Source organism: Papaver somniferum, unplaced genomic scaffold, assembly GCF_003573695.1.
Source record: "Papaver somniferum cultivar HN1 unplaced genomic scaffold, ASM357369v1 unplaced-scaffold_117, whole genome shotgun sequence".
NCBI classification, from domain to species: Eukaryota; Viridiplantae; Streptophyta; class Magnoliopsida; order Ranunculales; family Papaveraceae; genus Papaver; species Papaver somniferum.
The window spans coordinates 3,546,684-3,566,166 of record NW_020620714.1 but is presented as its reverse complement, the minus strand read 5'-3'; the positions used below and the strand labels follow the sequence as shown (position 1 = coordinate 3,566,166).

Here is a 19,483-nt window from a genome sequence, read left to right as displayed (position 1 = left end):
CAGACTTGTTGTAGTTTGTTAGTTGTCCAGACAACAGAGCATATTGGTGAAGTAATTTCTTCATATTGTTTACATTGACTCTGGAGTGTTTAACAGGGAGGATGTCTACATTTTGTGGGATGGAAAGAAACAATTCCTTAAAGACTTCAAATTAGAGATATGTGATGATTTTCTTTCATCAGTTCTCATTTTATGGAATAATGGGAGTTTAATGCCCATTCAATTTTTGGCTTGGTGCTCTCTTTGGCCCTTAAATTTTTTATTTATTTATTATTTTATTTTATTTAAGGAATAAGGCCTCTGCAGAGGCCAACTTTGTTGAACAACCTCAATAGTTGAGGTTTGAGGAAATACAATGAGGTGGAGAATCTGCATTCCACCTCCTATTTACTTGTTATGAAAAGCAAATTGGCAAGGATCATGAGCCATAGAGTTTGCACTTTTCCTAACATGTTGGAAATTTACAACAGTAAATAAAGAAGCTAAATCCTTAATCTTAAAAATTTCAGATCGAATACTCCAAGGAATCTCTTGAACATCTCCATTTACTGCAGTTGTAATATTCAATGCATCACCTTCTATGATCACTTTGTCATAGTTTAGGTCTTTTCCTAACTCCATTCCCAGTCTACATGCCACCGATTTTGCCAGGAGTGGAGAAGTTTCCATGAACGTGATAAAAGCACATCCTAGGAACCTTCCATTTACGTCACGAGCCACTGCACCAGCTGCGCCATTGTTAGGAATAAAAGCCGCATTCACATTAATTTTGATAAAAGGTTCTTCCGGCGGATTTCAGGCTTGAATTATAGTACTTGAATTTCCATTGCTTTTCGGAAGATTTTCCATACAAAGATCAAAGTCATGAGAAGCTTTCTTTAATATCAACTGCACTGAGAATGTTCCCTGGGAAAATGTAATGTCCTTCCTGGATTTCCAAATGTTCCACAAAATGCAAACTTTCATTACAAATTTATTCTCCATGTCATTTTCTATCCAATTCTTAATAATTTGATATGAGTTTCCTTCATAAATTATCTCAAACCCGAAACCTGCTGCTTCCAACACTAATCTAGAGTAAGCACATTCAAAGAAGAGATGAAATACCGTTTCATCTTCTTGCCCACAAAGAGAGAAGATAGTCTGAATGCCATTTACAAATCTTCCTATATTCATTTTAACAGCTATCCCATTGTGCAGTAACTTCCATACAAATATTAGGATTTTTGGTAGAATATGTGTGTAAGACCATAATTTCTTCCACGGAAATTCTCCTAAAACTGAAGTGGATGGAATATTATTTAAGAGAACTTTATAACATGACTTGACGGAGAATTTACCTGATTGCGAACCTGCCCATATTAATTTATCCTCCATGGTATCCTCTTCACTCAAATAAATTGAAGTGATATTTGTAACCGTCTCCAGTGGAAAAATATGATTCAACAACTCGATGTTCCAATCTCTTGAGTTAGGTAAGATCAACTCGGAAACTTTTGTTATGTTGACACCAAGAGAATCCGGTTTGCTGATGATATGCTCAATATTTTGAGATAACCACGGATTATCCCAAATATTTACTTTTTCTCCATTCGATATTTGCCAGAATATCCTGTTCTCGAAGATTTTCCTAACCTCCAACAAACTACACCAGATGGCAGAGCATTTTTCCGGTTTTACAGCAGTCCAAAAAGATTGTTCTTGGATATACTTTGCAGCCAAGAGTTTAACCCACACAACATCTTCATTTTCCAAAAATCTCCATGCCAGTTTACATATTAGAGCCAAGTTCAATATTTCTCACGCCAAGACCACCCTCTTCTTTGCTTAAAAAAGTCTTGGACCAATTGATAAAATGCATCTTTCTTTATTCTATGGTGTGCCCCCACCAGAAACATCTTTGGATTTTATCGATTTCTTGAGTGACTCCTTTTGGAAGAAGACAAACTCCCATGAAGAAAATTGGGATAGAAGGTAAAGCTGTTTTCAGGATAACTGTTCTACCTTCCATGTTTGTATAGTGGAATCTCCATCCTGGTAGTTTCGAAGAGACCTTCTCAGTCAGAAAATCAAAACTTGATATTCTGAAATCTGACTTCAACGGATATATGCCTAAATATTTATCTTCAGTCGTCATCTCCCTTACCCCCAGATCATTGATTGTAGTTTGTTTTCTCAGATCGGAAATTCCATTACTGAAGTAAATTACAGACTTGTTGTAGTTTGTTAGTTGTCCAGACAACATAGCATATTGGTGAAGTAATTTCTTCATATTGTTTACATTGACTCTGGAGTGTTCCCCAAAGAAAAACAAATCGTCTGCAAACATCATATGTGATATTGTAGGTGCTCATCTGTTAAGTTTATATCCTTGGGAAAGCCCCTGATTTTCTGCTTGTTGCATTAGATAAGAAATCCCTTGTGAACAAATGATGAATAATGTTGGCGATAGGGGAAAACCATGTCTGATACCCCTTCCACTCTTGAAAAAACCTTGTGGTGATCCATTAATGTTGATTGAAAAGGATGCTGTCATCACACAGGTCATAATAAGAGAATGAGCTTTATCATGAATACACATAATATGTAACATATCTCCAAGAAATTTCCAACTGACACGATCATATGCTTTAACCATGTTGACTTTGAGAGCAAAATGACCATTTGTAGCTCTAGAATTATTCATTGAATGAAGTAACTCTTTCGCTATAATGATGTTATCCAAAATTTGCCTCCCCGGAACAAAGGCATTTTGAGACCAAGAGATGAATTCTTCCAAAAATGGCTTAATTCTGTTGGATAAGATCTTCGCCACATCCTTGTACAACACATTACATAATGATATGGGTCTGTAATCCGCTGGAGTAGCAGGGTTCTTAATTTTTGGAATCAAAGTGATGTTTGTATGATTCAATAATTCAGGAAAGTCAACATACTGAACGATTTTTTCCATTAATTTGAAAACATCAGTACAAACAATATTCCAACACTTTTTATAGAACACCGGTGAGTATCCATCCGGTCCTGAAGATGTAAAAGAACCCATTTTTCTTACAACAGACCAAATTTCTTCCATTGATGGCGCTCTACAAATTTCAGCATTATCAATATTTGATGCCGCTTGCCCTTGGATCGTTAGCTGTGGAATGTCTTGAAGATTTTGCTCTTGAAATAGAGATTGAAAATGATGATCATAAGTTCTCTAGAAATTTCACCTTGATCGGATGTCCAGCTTTGATCGTCTTTTTGCAGATGACTGATATTTTTTTTCCTGCGCCGCTGTTGAACTGATAGGTGAACATGCCTAGTATTCTTATCTCCACACTTTGCCCACTGCTGTTTCATTCTCTGATCCCAATATGTTGCTTCCATTACCAAATAATCATTCAATTCTGCCGCAACAGCTTTTTCTTTTCGAATATTTCAAGCAGATGGTCTCCACGATTGGATTCTTAGAAGTTTTGCTTTCAGAATTGCAATTCTATGTTTTACACAGCCAATTCTATGGCGACTCCACTCTGTAAGAAAAGATCCCAGTTTTCGAAGCTTTGTGTGAATGTCATCTTCATCATCAAGAGACCAGCATTCTCCAACTTTCTCCAAGAATTCTGGATGAGATAACCAGTGTGCTTCAAATTTGTAATTTGGTGGTGCTCTGGCAATATTCCTACTTGTGTTGAGAAGAATCGGAGCATGATCACTAGCTATCCTTGGCAGATGCAGAACTGCAGCGTTATGAAAGGCAATACACCATTCAGGGTTTGCTAGAACCCTATCTAAACGCTGTCGGATTAAACCTTCAATATCTCTTCCGTTGGTCCATGTGTAAGCCGGCCCTTTATATCCCAGGTCGATGAGATGAATATTCTGTATGAATTCATTAAAATCCGAAATATTAGAATTCAATACCGGCAAACCACCAAATTTTTCAGTACCTGAGGTAATAGCATTAAAATACCCTATGAAACACTTGCGTCCATTGAAGTTTACTGCATAACTTGTCATATTTTGCCAAAATAATGATCTTTGAGAAGTGACAGGCGGTCCATAAATACAGAAAAGATGCCACAATCTTCCCATGCCATCTTCATGAACAACTGCATGAATAAGATTTGGAGACTGAGTATGATTTCCAAGTTCATCTCTTCTTTCCATAACAGCCATAGACCTCCACTTCTTCCAATAGATGGAACGATACAATGATTCTGGTATCCAAACTGACGTATGCTCTGTAATGAATTAGATTCAGACATTTTTGTTTCTGAGAGAAATAAGATTGATGGATCAGTTCCCTTGAGGAATGTCTTCAAAGCTCTAATTGTTGGGGGATTCCCCAAACCCCAACAATTCCATGCAAGAACTAACATTTATCATGCGGCTGTTGAGGACTTGCCGCCTTACCATAGGATGAACCAGAGCCATTCCTCTTAGCATATTTTGGACGTGGAGAATTGTTGATGATGTAAGATTCTTCTTGCATTCTTTTCTGGGATCTGTTTTCCATGTACTCCTCTATTTCAGGAGTTTGATTCTTTCCTATTTGTAGTCTTGCACCAGAAGCAGATGGTCTAGCAACCGTCTTTTTTGTAGGGTAAGAGACAACCATTGCACTTTGTTTACCCTTGTCCATAGCAGTTCGGTTTGAAGTCTCTCGGTGAAATATTAGTTCTGAATTCCATATGGTCCTTTCATCAACAGCCAAGTCTGCCACGTGAATTTCAGATCTGATCATTCTTGCCATTGTATAGTCTGTCCTTGAATTTTGAGCATATCCTGCTTTGATTGCTGTTGAGATTTGCGGACACAACTGTGCTTCTCTATGTTCTCCAATTTTTCCTTGGCCCCTAAGTATTGTTGGGTCTATTATTGTCATAGAATTGGAAAATGGAGATGAGGATGACACTTTATATGACATGAAGGAGATTATGCGGCAGTGCTGATGGGAATGATGAAAAGAGGTATGTTCTTAGTACTTTAGGTTTCCCCTCGGTTTTACTACAATGAATCGAATCGCAAGAAATCATAAGGTGTGATACCTGTTCGAGGTAGAGAAAGATGTCAAGAACATGAAGGGAAGGGAACAATTTCCATTCCAGAGAAGAAAAAATAAGTTGTTTGTGGTGTGAATTTGGAAAATGAGTCTTCCAACAGGGAATTGCCAGTTTTGGGAAGCTGAGTCTATGCATAGCTACAAATTTCTCTTTTTGATTCGGTAATGTTTCAAATGCTAAGTTTTATAACTTTGATATACATTAATATACGAATTGGATATAGATTAAGAGGGTAGAGTGGCCGTAATAACCAGGGTGGCTGGTGAAATTGGCGAAGCAGTGGCGAAAAGGGAGCATTTGTTGTGGTTGCAGACGTTCAAGGTGAATTAGGTGATCATTTTGTAGCATCAATTGGACCAGAGAGATGTAGTTGCAAACACTCTGATGTTACTGATGAAAAAAGCAAGTGCAATACGTTGCGGCTTACGCGCGCGTTAGAAACGTATGGTACCGTTGACATCGTGTTTAGCAATACCAGTATCTTTGGATCATCTTCTTGATTTGGAGACAACACTGGATGTTAATGTCCGTGGTAGTGCATCAATGGATGATAAAACAAGCAGCTCGTGCTCTGTTAGCACAATCAATTGTTTATACAGTAACTCAGTGTGGGTTTTTACCAGCAGGGTACACAAGAGCATCAAAACATGCATTTCTCAGTGTGATTCGATCAACATCTTGCAAGGTCAGGATATATGGGATTAGAGTTAACTGTATCCGAAAAAGAATAAGCTTCAGCGAACTAAAAAGTGGAACGGCAACTTTTAACAATCTTTAGTCTACCAATGTGTTTAGTCTACCAATGAGTACAACTACAACTAGCAGCGCGCGGTAACATATGTTTAACCAAAATAAAAATAAGGCCATGATACAAAATCTTCCTTGCGTCTACTGGTGAACTAGCCCGAGCATTGCGCGGGCATAAAAGGACTTGTATAGATATATCGGGACAACTGCCCCCAAAGAGGCAAAGACTGTTATTTAAGTATGCTCCCAAAGCCTATTTATGTAAATTTTCTCAAAATTCTTCCCAAAGTATATATATTTTTTTAAATATAAGAACTGTTTTTAGACCTTACACGTTCTCATATTATTTGGCATCTTCCTATTTTAAATCCTGACTAGTTTGGGGCTTAATCCATTTATTTGAGGCCTATTAAATTTTTCTCCCAACTCTATCAAATGGCTGTGGGTGCAAAATTTCACAAAAAGTATAATTTATCCCAAATTAATTCCTAAAACTAACTCGTATAAATACCAATTCATTACCGTTTTCAGTAAAAATCCAAAAAACATAAAAATCTAAATTAAAAAAACTTTCTTTTTTCATCTTAATCTTTCAGGATTCTCAAAACCCTAATCAAGAAAAAGAAAAAAAATTCATCTGCTTCTCCAACGATCTTAATCCAATAAAGAGAAAGGTAAATCTCCATCAACCTTTCTAGTATTCGCATTTCTTTATTGATTTACATGTTTAAATCTATGATTTTGGAAAATCAAAATCTCCGATCTTGCCCATAATCGTTCTATGTTGACATATCGTATAAATCGATTCTTAATTTTGTTCTTCGGCCATGAAGAGCATGCAGAGTAATCGGTTATATGATGATTAACATAAATCGATTCTGAATCCTGAATCAGAATACGAACAGACATCATCAGAATCGGTTTATAAGTGCATTAGCATAATCCGACGCTGGGTACTAAATTCTTTTGAACTCTAGGTTTCCTTAATCGGATTTTATTTGCTTGTTAATGTAATGATTGTGAATCGTCTCTTCAGATTCCATTTCACAATCGGTTTTTATATATGTACCAATAAAACGATTGTTAACATTTGAAATTCCTGTTTGATGTGGTGTTGAGAATCGAATTACATATGTTTAATTATGTACCGATAGTGAACTAGATTTTTTTTTTTTTTTTTGTAAATATGGTCTTCGGCCACCTAGCATTTTACTCTCGAGAGCTCTCCCATGAAGATATTCACATGGCACCACAACCCGTGCCACAAAGAAGCATGTACAAGTTTGCATATGGGTGTGAGACCCGACTAGAGGAAACCCTCACACTGGTAGATAGACAAGCTTGAACTGGAAGAGCTCGTTGAGGTCACCAGGTTCGCGAGGAGAAGGAGGGATTTCAGCTGAGAGGGATAGCCACAGAAATATGGAAGGTAAGTTTGAAGAAATGGCTGATGCAGAAGTTGCTGCTACTGCTACAAATGCTCCTGGTGTTGCTGCTCCTGATGCTGGTACTCCATGATTTATAAGTTTAAGTTTTAGATATTAAACGTTTAAGTTTTTAAGACTCAGTTGTTTAAGTTTTAAGTTTTTAACACTCTTTTGGGATGTTTAAGGTTTATATTTTGGATGATCCTGGTTTGAACTTACTGCATTTATAGTTTTAATTACAATTATGTGTATCGTAAAACAAGTTTATGCATGCTCAATAATTCGGTTAACCAAACACATGCCAACAATCGGGCTACTCGATATGTCAACATAAACCGATTGTCTAGGGTCCATAACGAAATCGGTTTATGTGTGGGGTTGTTATAATCCGATTCTTCATACCTTAGAAACACTGTGTTTTTTTTTGTATCTTTTAGCAGTTAGAATCAGATCACATGTGAAGCTATATAAACCGATTATTGCCGGTGAAAATTCAATTTTCTTACTTGTCTTTAATCGATTTATATCGGCTAAGATAAAGACCGATTCTTGGTGGCATAAAAACATAATCGGATTATATGGATCTTCGAGGAGACCGATTGTGCCAAATTATTTCGTTTTTCTAGAAAAAAAGTAGTCGTTGGGGTCTTTCTATATACATAGAGACTTCATCATTGGACCCCGTTTGCCCAAAAATTGCTCATTATATTCCATATCACTCCATAACTACTCATTTCATACCTCCACATACAAGAAATGATATCGTTTGACTCTGCCGAAGATTTGGTAATCACCAAAGCATGGTAGGCCGAAACTCGAATTAAAAATCAGTCTTCCATAAGGGTAGATGCCAAAACCTTTTGGACAAAGGTACATAACAAATATAGGCAAGATTTTGGGAGTCTGAATGGAAGAAGTGTTCGAAAAATCCATGATAAGCACCAAGTCATCGAAAGTGCGATACTTGCTTATTTATCTATCTAACATCGGATTTTGAATGCTATCCACTTTAACTTGTCCATTGAACAATTTGTAAGTGTTTTCGTGGTTTATTTTACGTAATCCATGTGGTTTGATCTTCCAATTAAACACCACTAACAAAGTAAGTTTATGTCGTGTTTTTGTAGCACCAAGTCGTGAAAGCGCACTACTTCGAAGAAAAGAGGGAAGCATTCACATTTGATACAAGTTATCACTTCATGATATCCAAAATTCCGGAGTATTGCCCTGGACTTCATGGCGGGTGAATCGGACTCGGATTTCTCCGATGAAGATCGATTGTTTTGTGAAAGATAACAATGGGTTTTGTTGTCCCACAAAACCCCGATCATAGGAATCGGATTTTATCCGTACATACTTTAACCGATTTTGGAAGTCTTATGTTAATTTCGAAAACACCAACCCAGAATCGGTTTACGAGTGCATGAACGTAAACCGATTCTGGATACTATTTACGAAAAAAAAATCAAAAATTTTAAGTTGTTTGATGTTTTTAAGATCGATTTAACATGAGTTGATCTCACATTTAAAACATAATTAACACCTAATACGATTAATTAACACTAATTAATCAGGGATAAAATAGATACTTAGATAATATTTGGATAAGGGGTTGTGTGAAATTTATTTCTAATGATCTTTTTTGTCATCTAGTAACAGGCCCCAAATTAGTGGACTACGCCCAAACTAGCCATGTTTTAAATCCTGACTCCGTTCGTACCATTGCCACCAGTTGAATACAGTGAAATTTAGTGAACTCCAAGACCAAACACAGATGATTAAATTCGACTGATTTTTTATTATATCTTTTCCGGATACAAATAATTTGAGGGAACAAGGCAACATAAGAGTTCCTCATATTCAGTTGTATGACACTGCAAAATAAAATTCCATCATGCTTCCATCTTGATAATCCTTGTGCATAATTTGGGATCTACAAAATCCACTGGAATACTGGAGCAGTAAACTCGTTCTCTTGCACTTTTGGCCTAAACAAGTACGAAATTTACAAAATACACGCATGAAAACGGAGTCAACTACATGTAATGAACAAAAGGTAACAGGAATGAACACAATCACTAGGGTATGCACACTTACTTCTTCCTCCCAATTAGTATACAGAGTCATGATCATAAAAATGGATCCTTGAACAAGCATTGCGCATATAAGCCCAAGCAAAAGTCCCTAGTTCATCAAATTTTCCAAGTTATCAGTCTAACAAGAATGCTAAAGTGATAGTAACTCTTCTCCAGAAACGGAGGGAGTATAAGCTAAAGAAGCATAACTGGAAACTGAGAAAGATGCACTACGTACCTTTCCTCCCATGTGTAGTACAAAAGCAAACAAGAGAGAAGAAGGAATCCCGACAAGGTAATAAGCTCCCAGATTAACAAAAGCACCTATCTTCTGCCAACCACATCCTCTAGCCGTGCCTAAGATATATGCTCAGTGATTATTAGCTTATATGTCCACCTTTTAAGGTTATCGACATTAAAATAATAAAAAAAAAGGGTTATCCACATTGAAAATACGTTTAGAATGTGGCACTCAAACCTGAAAGAACAAATTCAATTCCATCAAAAAAGTTAGAGACAGCAAGCACTGGCATCATTGCTGCTACATAGGTTACAACCTCTTGTTCATTACTAAAAGCATAGCCCCAGATATGACGCATCAATATCATTGATATGCCTAATAAGAAGCCCTGCAGGATGACCATGTAAAGCATATTCTGTGTTGCTAGACGTGCAGCTTGAGGGTGATTTGCTCCTAGCTCATTTGAGACTCTAGTGCTGTAATAACAAACCATAAGAATTCTTAGCAATATGTGTATATGATGATCGATGAACATAAATATTTAGTAAGAGATCTTGTCCATTGAGCATATATAACTTGCCTTACTGCCGCACTAAGCCCCAATGGGATCATAAAGACGATTTGAGCTGTGTTGACGCTGGGAAATATACATCCAGTTAGTACAATTCAAAATAGCATGGGTAATTGTAACAGCTGCGAGCAAAAGTTTACCAGATTGATAAGACTGATGTTTCTAGCTTTGGATTAGGAAGAAAACTCGATAGCAAAATTATTATTTGAGATGACCATATCTGCAAGCTGTTCCAAATGATAAATCAGCTCAGTTTCAACTAGTATAAACAATAATTCAAAACTCAAAATGATCCAGACAATCACTAACCATGCCATAAAAGCTGAAGGAATAGCAAGCCGTAGAAAGTTGGGGATATCATGAAATGCATCAATTGAGAAACCAGTCCAAGTCGTTTCGCAGGCTTTAGAGAACTTAATATATAGTGCCAATAGTAAGGTTTGGATCCAACAAGTGATGCCATAAGCTATCACAACACCTTTACTACCGAGGCTAGTTTTAAAAACCAGTATCCAACACACAAGAATGTGTGGTAAGGTTGTAGCTCCAAATATGATCATCACCGGGAAGACAATATTTTGGGTTTGCAAAAACCTGAATTGGCACTGAAGAACAGCAACGGCAAAAAGCGATGGAATAAAGAAACGAGTATATATTCCAGCTTCTGCTGCTATATCCGGTTGTTGTCCGAAAGCCAATAGAATGTTACTTGTGTTAGCCCATATGAAGGAAATGGGAACACAAACAAGGAGTAGAACAAACATGGCCCTCTGCATATGTATGCCTAGCATGTGATTTTTTTTGGCTCCATAGGATTGCCCACATAATGTATCTAATGCACTCGACAATCCAATCTGCAAGTTAGCAAGTAAAAACAACAAGACAACAAAATTATAACAATGTTAAGTATATATATGTATATATATCAATACAAGAAAGATACAAGGCAATTCACGTACCAACACGCTGAAACCGGTAACTACTGCAAAACAAGAAGCCATTGAGAAACTGGATAGAGTAAGTTCACCAAGATGACCCACAAACATGAATGAGATCAACTGCAAACAGAACTGCAAGACATTATTTACTATAAGAGGTCCAGACAACCACAACTGCTTCTTCAGTTCCTCGATTATCTCAGAGTTTGTATTATCTCCGATCAACTCATAATACCCATATTTTTGCTCTTCGCTTGCCATTCCTGCTTTCTCAATGAACAAAGAGGATAATTGCATAATGAGATAACAACAATTGTCATCAAACTTAACGTAAAAGGAAACAAATATCCTACCTACTACAGTATGATGAATACAGAATCTATATATTTATTAGAAGAATCACAAGACAGTTAATGCGATGAAGGAATAATTAACATCAATGACTGTTATGGTCGATGACCAATTAATTAAATTATGGCTGTCTACATATAGCAAAAAGCTAAGTTTTGCAAATTTATTGATACCTGCCAAATTAATTTGCTGATAGTTTAAACCTAGTGGAAGCTGGCAATGGCACCGTGCAAATTCGAACCGAGCAGATCATGTAGAATGTAAAACGATTAAGCAAGAACAGCTGTATTTAACCAAGCAACCTAGTTGGCGATATCAAGAGGCTAATTCTAATACTTGAGTAAGTCATTAAGTCTTTGCTAATTGAATTAAGAAACCCATCTGAGCCATCTCAATGTACAAACGGACCAAAAATAGGAAACCCACGGTTCTCTAAACTTCAGTTAGCTAGGTTTGTTGGTCAAACGCTTAAACCTAAAAACTAGGTTATACTAAACCTTCGTTATATAGTTCGACACTCGTGCATGCGGCAAGAATTCAGAAGAAAAAAAAAAGAAAATTTTCAATGGAGAAGTTACCTTTAGACATCACAGCAAACATAGTTTCGAGCTTACCTTTGATTTCACAATTGCAATGCAGAGAAGTATGCAAAACATGGGGAACTTTGGTACCTAAACCAGAGAAGGGTTTAATTTACGACGTGTTATACCATAAGGACACTGAAGTTGAAGCAGAATTCTGCTTTTCAGAAAAAAATAATCGTAAGGTTGGTATTAATCATGTCGAAGATGAACAAAGCCGCTGTTTAGGAACACTTACAAAGTTAGACCACAGTTTAATGATGCCATCATCATCCATCCCCACCAAATTCATGGTTGGTTACAAAACTTTCATGCTTGGTTCTTGTAACGGTTTAGTTTGTTGTTCAGGTTATGAAAAGGGCTTTTTACAAAAATAGGCCTTTTTTTTTTTTTTTGGTGCTTTTCAAATCTAGGCTACTTTTTTTATTTATTGCTAGACTAGGCAAGTTTTAACCAAAAGTGATGGATGGAAAGTTAGCACCGTTAGGTGTAACTAAAAAGACCTAAAAGTCCTTTGTATCACTGATTTAATGTTATATCATTGATTTAACTCAGTTAAATCAACATGAAAACTGTACACGTGGGCTCGGATATGCCATGTGGATTGCTTACGTGGGCTCGGATATGCCATGTGGACTGATTACGTGGGAATCATGTCACGGGAAAAATTTGTGCATATCACCATTCACAGTTCCGTTAGTTGGCCCAATCTCCTTCAATTCAAAATCAATCCATGTAAAACCCAATTTCAGATTTACACCAGAAATTCAACTAAGCTGAGCTGCCATTTTAGATTTCCATAAACCATTTGCAGCTCAGCTGCCACCAACTGCTCCTGCTCTCCACCTGATTCTACAGTTGAGATCCCTCTCATTACCACCAGTTAATCGCACAAAGCTGCCAACTTTAGCAGCAACAACTCCTTGTCATGCTCTTAACTGTACTTCTTTCACAGCCATTGCCAACTGCACTCTGCCACAGCCACAAAAACACCTGCAAACCAGCTTCAACAATAACATAATCTCCACTGCAGACCAGCTTCAACAAAAACACCTGCTGTACCAGCCCTGTATCCTAGACACCAATGAAATCTTATTAATCTACCAGCCTGATCTCCAGACATTCCAATTAAGCAAGCACAAGACAAAGGTGTCCTTTCTAGTCAGTTTGGCATCAAATGTCTAATGTGAATTTACAACAATTCACACTTAGTGTCTGAAATGTTATATCTTATTTATTTAGAAATCTCCTCTAAAACAGTATTGTTATTCTTGCACAAGCCATATAGTCTAACAACAAAATTTCAACTACAACAAAATATAATCGTTGTTTTTCACTAGTTGACTGGTCATGAAGACAGACTTTGAAAAGAAAAGTATCAACACAGTTTTAGTATTTCTTTACCTTGGACACTTCAAGTGGGATACATATCATCCTTGTATTGCGCCCGAACAAAGCTCAAGAGAAGCAACTCCTAGAATGGAAAACACATACAGTCTTCAATCTCTACCAGCTACAACACCTCAACCAACTATCACCACATCAAATTCACTACCTTCAACAGCCTTCACTACCTTCTACAGCCTTGTAATCTCATCATTTCCCGCCTTCAACTTCAGTTACAACCCTGCAATTACAGCTTGCCCTCAGCTCTTGTTAGTTCATCTCACCACGGCATCACTCCGCTGCAAACCACCTACCAACTCAAGAACCCATCTGCTCATTCAATACCAATTGCACATTTTGCTCTGTTACTCACCTCATGCCTCACTGTCATGAGCTACAACCACCAACAAAAGCTCAATACCACCTGTAATTCTAAGTACCAGCACCATCTGAGACTGCAACCATTCTTGCAGTGCAACCCCTGCATATCTCGACAGCAACAACTCATACCCTGTGCTGTTCTTGCTCAAATGCAACTACCAGCACCAATTACCATCAGAACTCAGTCACACACAAACCAAAATCAAATCTAGGAGCAACCCAATCTTCTTAATTCATGCAATTTTCGGTTTCAATCTTCTGTGAAATTATACACAACACCCATCTCTCCATCCAGGCCATCACGAACTGTGAATTAGTAGCACCACCATCTTCTTCTTATGATGCTGTAATTAATCCAACAAGAACCCCACCTGAATTCCCATCGAGCTCAAACCCATTCACCAGATGAGTCATACCCATCTCTATTCATCAACACAACTGATGATTGCTTCATTACAAAGCTTCGATTTCTCACCCAGCAGCAGCAAAACCAACGGAAACCCTAACTCTGAATCACCACATCTTAATCATTTCTTCTATTTCTGTTCGCATCTCTTGTTCACAGTTCAACCTGCTCAATTCACCACCATTACCATCTCATAATCTCTACCAGTACCCATCTTCAAAACCTCTTCTTCTTGATAATTCGAGCACAACAGCAAATCACGTCTCCGACCAATGGCATCTCCATCAGTTCATGTTGGTTTCTCTCTTCAATCGCATCGATATAATACTCAATTATAGAAGAAACCCGTCTCAGATTCTCCTCAGATTAGATCCAAACACCATCAATACTTTCTTCACAAACTGAACCTTAGTCTACTTTGCTTCTCAATTTCTATCAAACCCTTTTTCTCGAAGTCCCATGTTCAATCAATTTCAGAACCATCATCAATTTCTTCCTACAAATATTTTCAGTGAAACCCTAATTTAATTCCAAATCCTCTCTTCATTAATTTGAGCAGAAGAAAGAAAACGGAAGGAGAAGAAAACAAAGAAGAAGAAGATAAGAAGAAGAAGAATAAATGAGATCGAGTTTATCTCGACTGGTTTCAGATACTCATGTCTTCACTATCATGGTCGTTCAATTAATCCTCGAGATGTCGTCTTAGTTAGATTAGGCTCTCAGATAGCAATACGTGGACATCTTATCTAGTGTGACTGACACACACGTGTGAAGGACATTTCAGTAATCTTACCACATGTATGAGATATCCCTATATGATATTTTGGCGAGATATTGACAAGTCAACGCGATAAATTGACCGAGATGGTTAAAGTGGATGGAATCCGTTTAACTTGCCTAGTTTTGCAAGAAATAAAAAAAGTGGCCTAGAAATGAAAGTGAGGGTCCAGACCAGGCCTACTTCTGCATATAATCCTTATGAAAATTCAACTACACTGAAAAAAAAAGTCTATATTTGCAATCCTGTCACAGGAGAGCAAATTCAAATTTCGACTGTTACTTATGATAATTACGACGAACAAGTGATTGGATTCGGTTACAATCGTTCTAATAACGAGTACAAAGTTGTTGGAATTGTTTTTGGGTATGGAAGTGGAATGATTGTGGTGCATACCCTCCAAGGCGATACTAGGTGGAGAAACAGAAGTTGTATGTTTGAAAAACAACTTTTGTCCGGCTTCGAAGTTTTTCGTGGATCATCGGTATCAGCGGGTATTTTTGCGAATGGATTTCTTCACTGGATAGATCAGATCAATAAGAGTATTATTATAGCTTTCGATTTGGAAGATGACAAGTTTAAATTCCTCCTATCAATACCAGGAGGCCGTGGTGCTAAATATGTCGACCTCATGGTATTGGGAGGGAATTTGTGTGTTTTAGAAGTAGTTCCAAGTAAACATGTCACGGTATGGGAGTCAGGGTATAGTAAGGAGCAACACGGGTTCGTTTACCCTAATTGGGTTACGAAATTTAAGATAGCATTGCAAGACTACAGCTGGTTTGAGCCATTTGCTCTAACAAAGAGCGACGACAAATGTTTATTGTGGTACAATGTTGTCCTCTCTTGTTATGACCCTGATACTAAAACTTTGAGAAAGCTAGATGAGACTTTGAAGAAACTCATGGATGATTCTACGCCTTCCGTATATACCACCACTCGGGCAACTCATCACGTGAATATTATTGCTTCATTGAAAGTGATTATGGAGGAAAGAGTTGGAATGAAAAGAAAAGCTCATGAGGATCGAGATAGAAAAAGAAAAACATACTGGTACGACTAGGTAATTATCAAGTTGTCTACAACTATATTTTTTATTTATTTTTCTTTTTAAGTTAGCATTTTGAGTTTAATTGTAACCCAAGATATATTTATAAGAAGCAGAATCCACATTGAGAGTTTACTTTGTCAAACAAAATCCAATTACTTTGGAAACTAGGATGAATTTTGCGAGAATATGTGTTGAAGTCGATACTGATTGTACTTATCCAGTTGAGATTCCTTACAGAATCGATAATGAAAAGCTTGTGGTTAGGGCAGAGTATCCATGGAAACCCCTATCTTGTACTCACTGTAAGAGTTTTGGTCATCCTAGTTGTAAGTGTAAACTTGCACCGAAGACTAAAACCATTTGGATTCCAAAGAGAACCCCTAGTATCCCAATTGAGACTGCAGATGTAGGAACAAGGAAAGAGAATGTCACAATTGAACAAGGGGATGGTTTTGGGCAGCAAATGGGAGTGGTTGAAATCAACAATTCTTCGAACTCTACTCTAGAAAGAATAGAAAGTGCTAAAAGGGACGATGCTTTGGATTTAGCTCCTAAACCAGCTGAAGGAAATTGGATAAACCCAAAGAGGAAGAAGAAATCTGGAAAAAAAGAAGACAAGGTAATGCAGGAATCTACAGTTCTTCAGAACCCTTACAACATTCTTGATTCTGAATTGCCTTTTGCTAACATAAGTGAGGAAGAAATTGTGGAGGAAGAAATTTCCATTGGAAATGCTAGTGAACCAGGGGAGGTCCGTTTTGCAGGAGTAGAAAAGAAAATATCTGATGCGGAAAACGCTATAAACTCTTCAAGAGAAGAAAGGAGCAAGGAGACTAGTTCTAAACAGTTAGATGCACTTTTTAAGTTCTCTGCATTGTTAGGAGCGGCTGGGGATCGTCTACACCAAAATCCTCTACACCTCTACACCCGCCAATAAATAGCTGCCACATGTTGGCTTTTAACATACCAAAATCAGATTTTTTGAGCATTTTAAAGGTATTTAAATTTGAAAGATATTCAAAGAGATAAAAATGGAAAGCGTTTTCCTCCCTTAATTATCTCTTCCCACTCAACACAATATTACCTATACTGTACCATTATTAAGGTATACGCTATTGTCGAACACCTTCAAATCTCTCTTCTAATGGTGGCGTGAGCTTTGGATGCTTTATTAGTAATGAAAATTATTTTAATAACCTTGCATACTGAATGCTTGCATGGTATAAATCTCTCTTTTGTTGCATGAACTATGAATGCTGTATTAGTAATGGAAATTATGTCAACGACTTCGCATACAAATTAGATGCTTCCCTGATAGAAATCGGCTACTATGAATATCAAGGATTTCTACATCTATAGAGATCGATAGTCAAGCATAAAATAGTTGATCTCAGCGTCTTTTTCATGGTAGATCATGATATAAATGTATCACAAATCCATTAAACAGTTGTTAATCACAAATAATCATTTCATATTATGGTGGGAAATTGGTGTTAAGTGTTTAGCTTCAAACTTTTACTGATAGGTCGACAGTTGCTCTATGTTAGTCGTCACAACTTCACAAAAGCCGAAAGTTCAAAACATCCTTTAAGATATAATGAAGGAAAAAAATTAGTGCAAAAACTACGGTACAGTACATGAATATGGTTTGAGTGGGAAGAGATAATTAAGGGAGGCGCAAGAGCGCTCGATCAGTGAGCTATTACGCATTAAACGTTTTCCTTTTTTATCTCTACGAAAATCTTTCAATTTAATCACCTCAAAAAAATCTGAGTTTGGTATGTTGAAAGAGAACACGTGGCAGCTATTTATTGGCGGGTGTAGTGGTGTAGAAGAAGTTTGGTGTAGATGCACCGGAACCGTTAGGAGCACCTAGTGAGGCTACAAAAGAGGAAAAAAGGAACATCTTCAATTAAATAACGGATAAGCACCAGAAAATTAGAAAGAAAAGGGAGCTTGAAAAATTAGGTTTGAAGAGTGAGCTGAGCAATGATTTGCTAGGCAAAGGACAAAGGAAATCAGCAAAGAAGAAATATTGAAGGTGCCTTTTATCTCGCTGCAGTTTGTATGGTTAGATTGTTTGTTTTATGGCTTGCTTGTTGTTCTTTTTTGCTCTTTTCTTGTATGAGCTAAGCTCCTGCTAGGTTCTTGTCTACTCTGTTATGAGCTTTTTTCTTTGTATGTTTTTTTTTTATTTTTCTTAACCTTTCTACTCAAAAAAAAAATGCAGAATGTATGAAAATTCGCATGACCTTGACCATTCTCACCTTGAATTTGACTTTGCTGTTTGATCCGATCGCAAATTGAAAGCCAATTTTTGTGACTGTTGAACTTTCGTACAGTTAAATTTCTGGATCTTCGGGTTGAGCATGGGTTAGTATATCTTACACAAGTTTTTTGCGCTTATTGTTATTGGCAATCTAGAATTTTCATGGTCCCCTCGAGGTCGGTAGTATCTTAGAATCCACCTGATGAGCTAGCTCTTACTGAACTGGTTAAGATGCTCAACGTCTACAAACTCTGATCATTCAATGGATAGAATTTTCAACTCTTTAAAACACTCCTCATTTCAACTCCAAATTCACATAATTTACACCTCTAGTCTCTTTACTCTCTTATTTGAGCTTAAAAAAAATTTTACTTCAACAAGTTGTCAAAAGATGTCTCGACCTCTTGTTAGTTCAGCGAGTTCCGAATACTGCAGAAGAAAATGAAGCTTTTTATTTTTTGATTGATCAGCAGTGGGAATTGAACCCGCAACCTATAGGTTGGGAGTCCAACTCCTGGCCAACTGGACATGTCAGTTGGTTTAGAAGAAGATGAAGCGATTTTTAGAAACTATGTTTTCTTATTAACCCAGCTTGCTACAATACACTATCCATGGGTGAATTTCTGGGCGGTTATTCATGAGAGGTTCTGCAGCGACACCCATAACCCGAGTCATCATGTTATATGCAACATAGAAAATCGTTTTAAATCGATTAAGAAAGAAGTAGATGAATTTGTAGATTTAACCATGCAAGAAAATCATTTTAGACTCCGGGGTGAAACAAATAATGAGTTGGTAACAAGATCAAAAGAGGAACGGTGAAGATGGAAAAAAAATGGTTTTTCGTTTCGGAAATTGTTTCGAAATCCTTAAGGCATTGAACAATTTCAACCTCTTCTTTGTTGTTCCAACTAGTACTTCTCAGTGATGCTAATATAAAACTTAATTTTAGATATATGTAATTTGATTTCAACGAAAATTCGTAGTATTAATTGATTAAAATTGTAATTACATAGGTAGTAGAATTAAAAGTTATAATTTCCCCAACGTCGTCCATTGTTATTTTCTTGGCCTGGAGCCCATTCTCTGAACCCTGGATTTCCCTACCTGTCAAATTTTTTTCTAGATTTGAATAAGGAGAAGGAGATGCTTGAACACCATTATGCGATTGGAAGGAATTCAGTCCTCCAAACCTATAACCGGTTTGTTGTTGTGCTGGTAGCGTAACAG

The 19,483-nt window shown here is 37.1% G+C and overlaps 3 protein-coding genes across 3 annotated transcripts; 1 reads left to right on the top strand and 2 right to left on the bottom strand.

The window, feature by feature from the left end:
- Window positions 1-387: 387 nt before the first annotated feature.
- On the bottom strand, window positions 388-1,176 carry LOC113329640. Its single transcript, XM_026576494.1, has 2 exons — window positions 816-1,176; window positions 388-728 (listed from the first exon to the last, which is right to left on the bottom strand). The coding sequence occupies exons 1-2, from the start codon at window positions 1,174-1,176 to the stop codon at window positions 388-390; spliced, it is 702 nt and encodes a 233-aa protein (XP_026432279.1).
- A 7,824-nt stretch (window positions 1,177-9,000) lies between these two features.
- LOC113329639 (protein DETOXIFICATION 16-like) lies at window positions 9,001-14,203 on the bottom strand. The gene is made up of 10 exons (XM_026576493.1): window positions 14,144-14,203; window positions 14,076-14,084; window positions 11,072-11,248; window positions 10,422-10,966; window positions 10,253-10,339; window positions 10,122-10,178; window positions 9,779-10,017; window positions 9,539-9,657; window positions 9,323-9,409; window positions 9,001-9,213 (listed from the first exon to the last, which is right to left on the bottom strand). Exons 1-10 carry the CDS (start codon window positions 14,201-14,203, stop codon window positions 9,118-9,120), a joined length of 1,476 nt encoding a protein of 491 aa, XP_026432278.1. The 3' UTR covers window positions 9,001-9,117.
- Window positions 14,204-14,427: 224 nt separating this feature from the next.
- LOC113329638 lies at window positions 14,428-15,996 on the top strand. Its single transcript, XM_026576492.1, has 2 exons — window positions 14,428-14,452; window positions 15,188-15,996. Exons 1-2 carry the CDS (start codon window positions 14,428-14,430, stop codon window positions 15,994-15,996), a joined length of 834 nt encoding a protein of 277 aa, XP_026432277.1.
- Window positions 15,997-19,483: the final 3,487 nt, after the last annotated feature.

Excerpts from the sequence above, each read along its gene's own strand:
- LOC113329640 (XM_026576494.1), bottom strand. The coding sequence starts at position 1,176 with ATGAATATAGGAAGATTTGTAAATGGCATTCAGACTATCTTCTCTCTT. Across the intron at positions 729-815 it reads GAAAAGCAATGGAAATTCAA|CTGGTGCAGTGGCTCGTGAC; the intron begins GTACTATAATTC and ends ACAATGGCGCAG.
- LOC113329639 (XM_026576493.1), bottom strand. The coding sequence starts at position 14,203 with ATGAAGCAATCATCAGTTGTGTTGATGAATAGAGATGGGTATGACTCA. Across the intron at positions 10,179-10,252 it reads ACATCAGTCTTATCAATCTG|CGTCAACACAGCTCAAATCG; the intron begins GTAAACTTTTGC and ends TATATTTCCCAG. Across the intron at positions 10,018-10,121 it reads GGGCTTAGTGCGGCAGTAAG|CACTAGAGTCTCAAATGAGC; the intron begins GCAAGTTATATA and ends TTGTTATTACAG.
- LOC113329638 (XM_026576492.1), top strand. The coding sequence starts at position 14,428 with ATGGCATCTCCATCAGTTCATGTTG. Across the intron at positions 14,453-15,187 it reads ATCTCCATCAGTTCATGTTG|GAGAGCAAATTCAAATTTCG; the intron begins GTTTCTCTCTTC and ends ATCCTGTCACAG.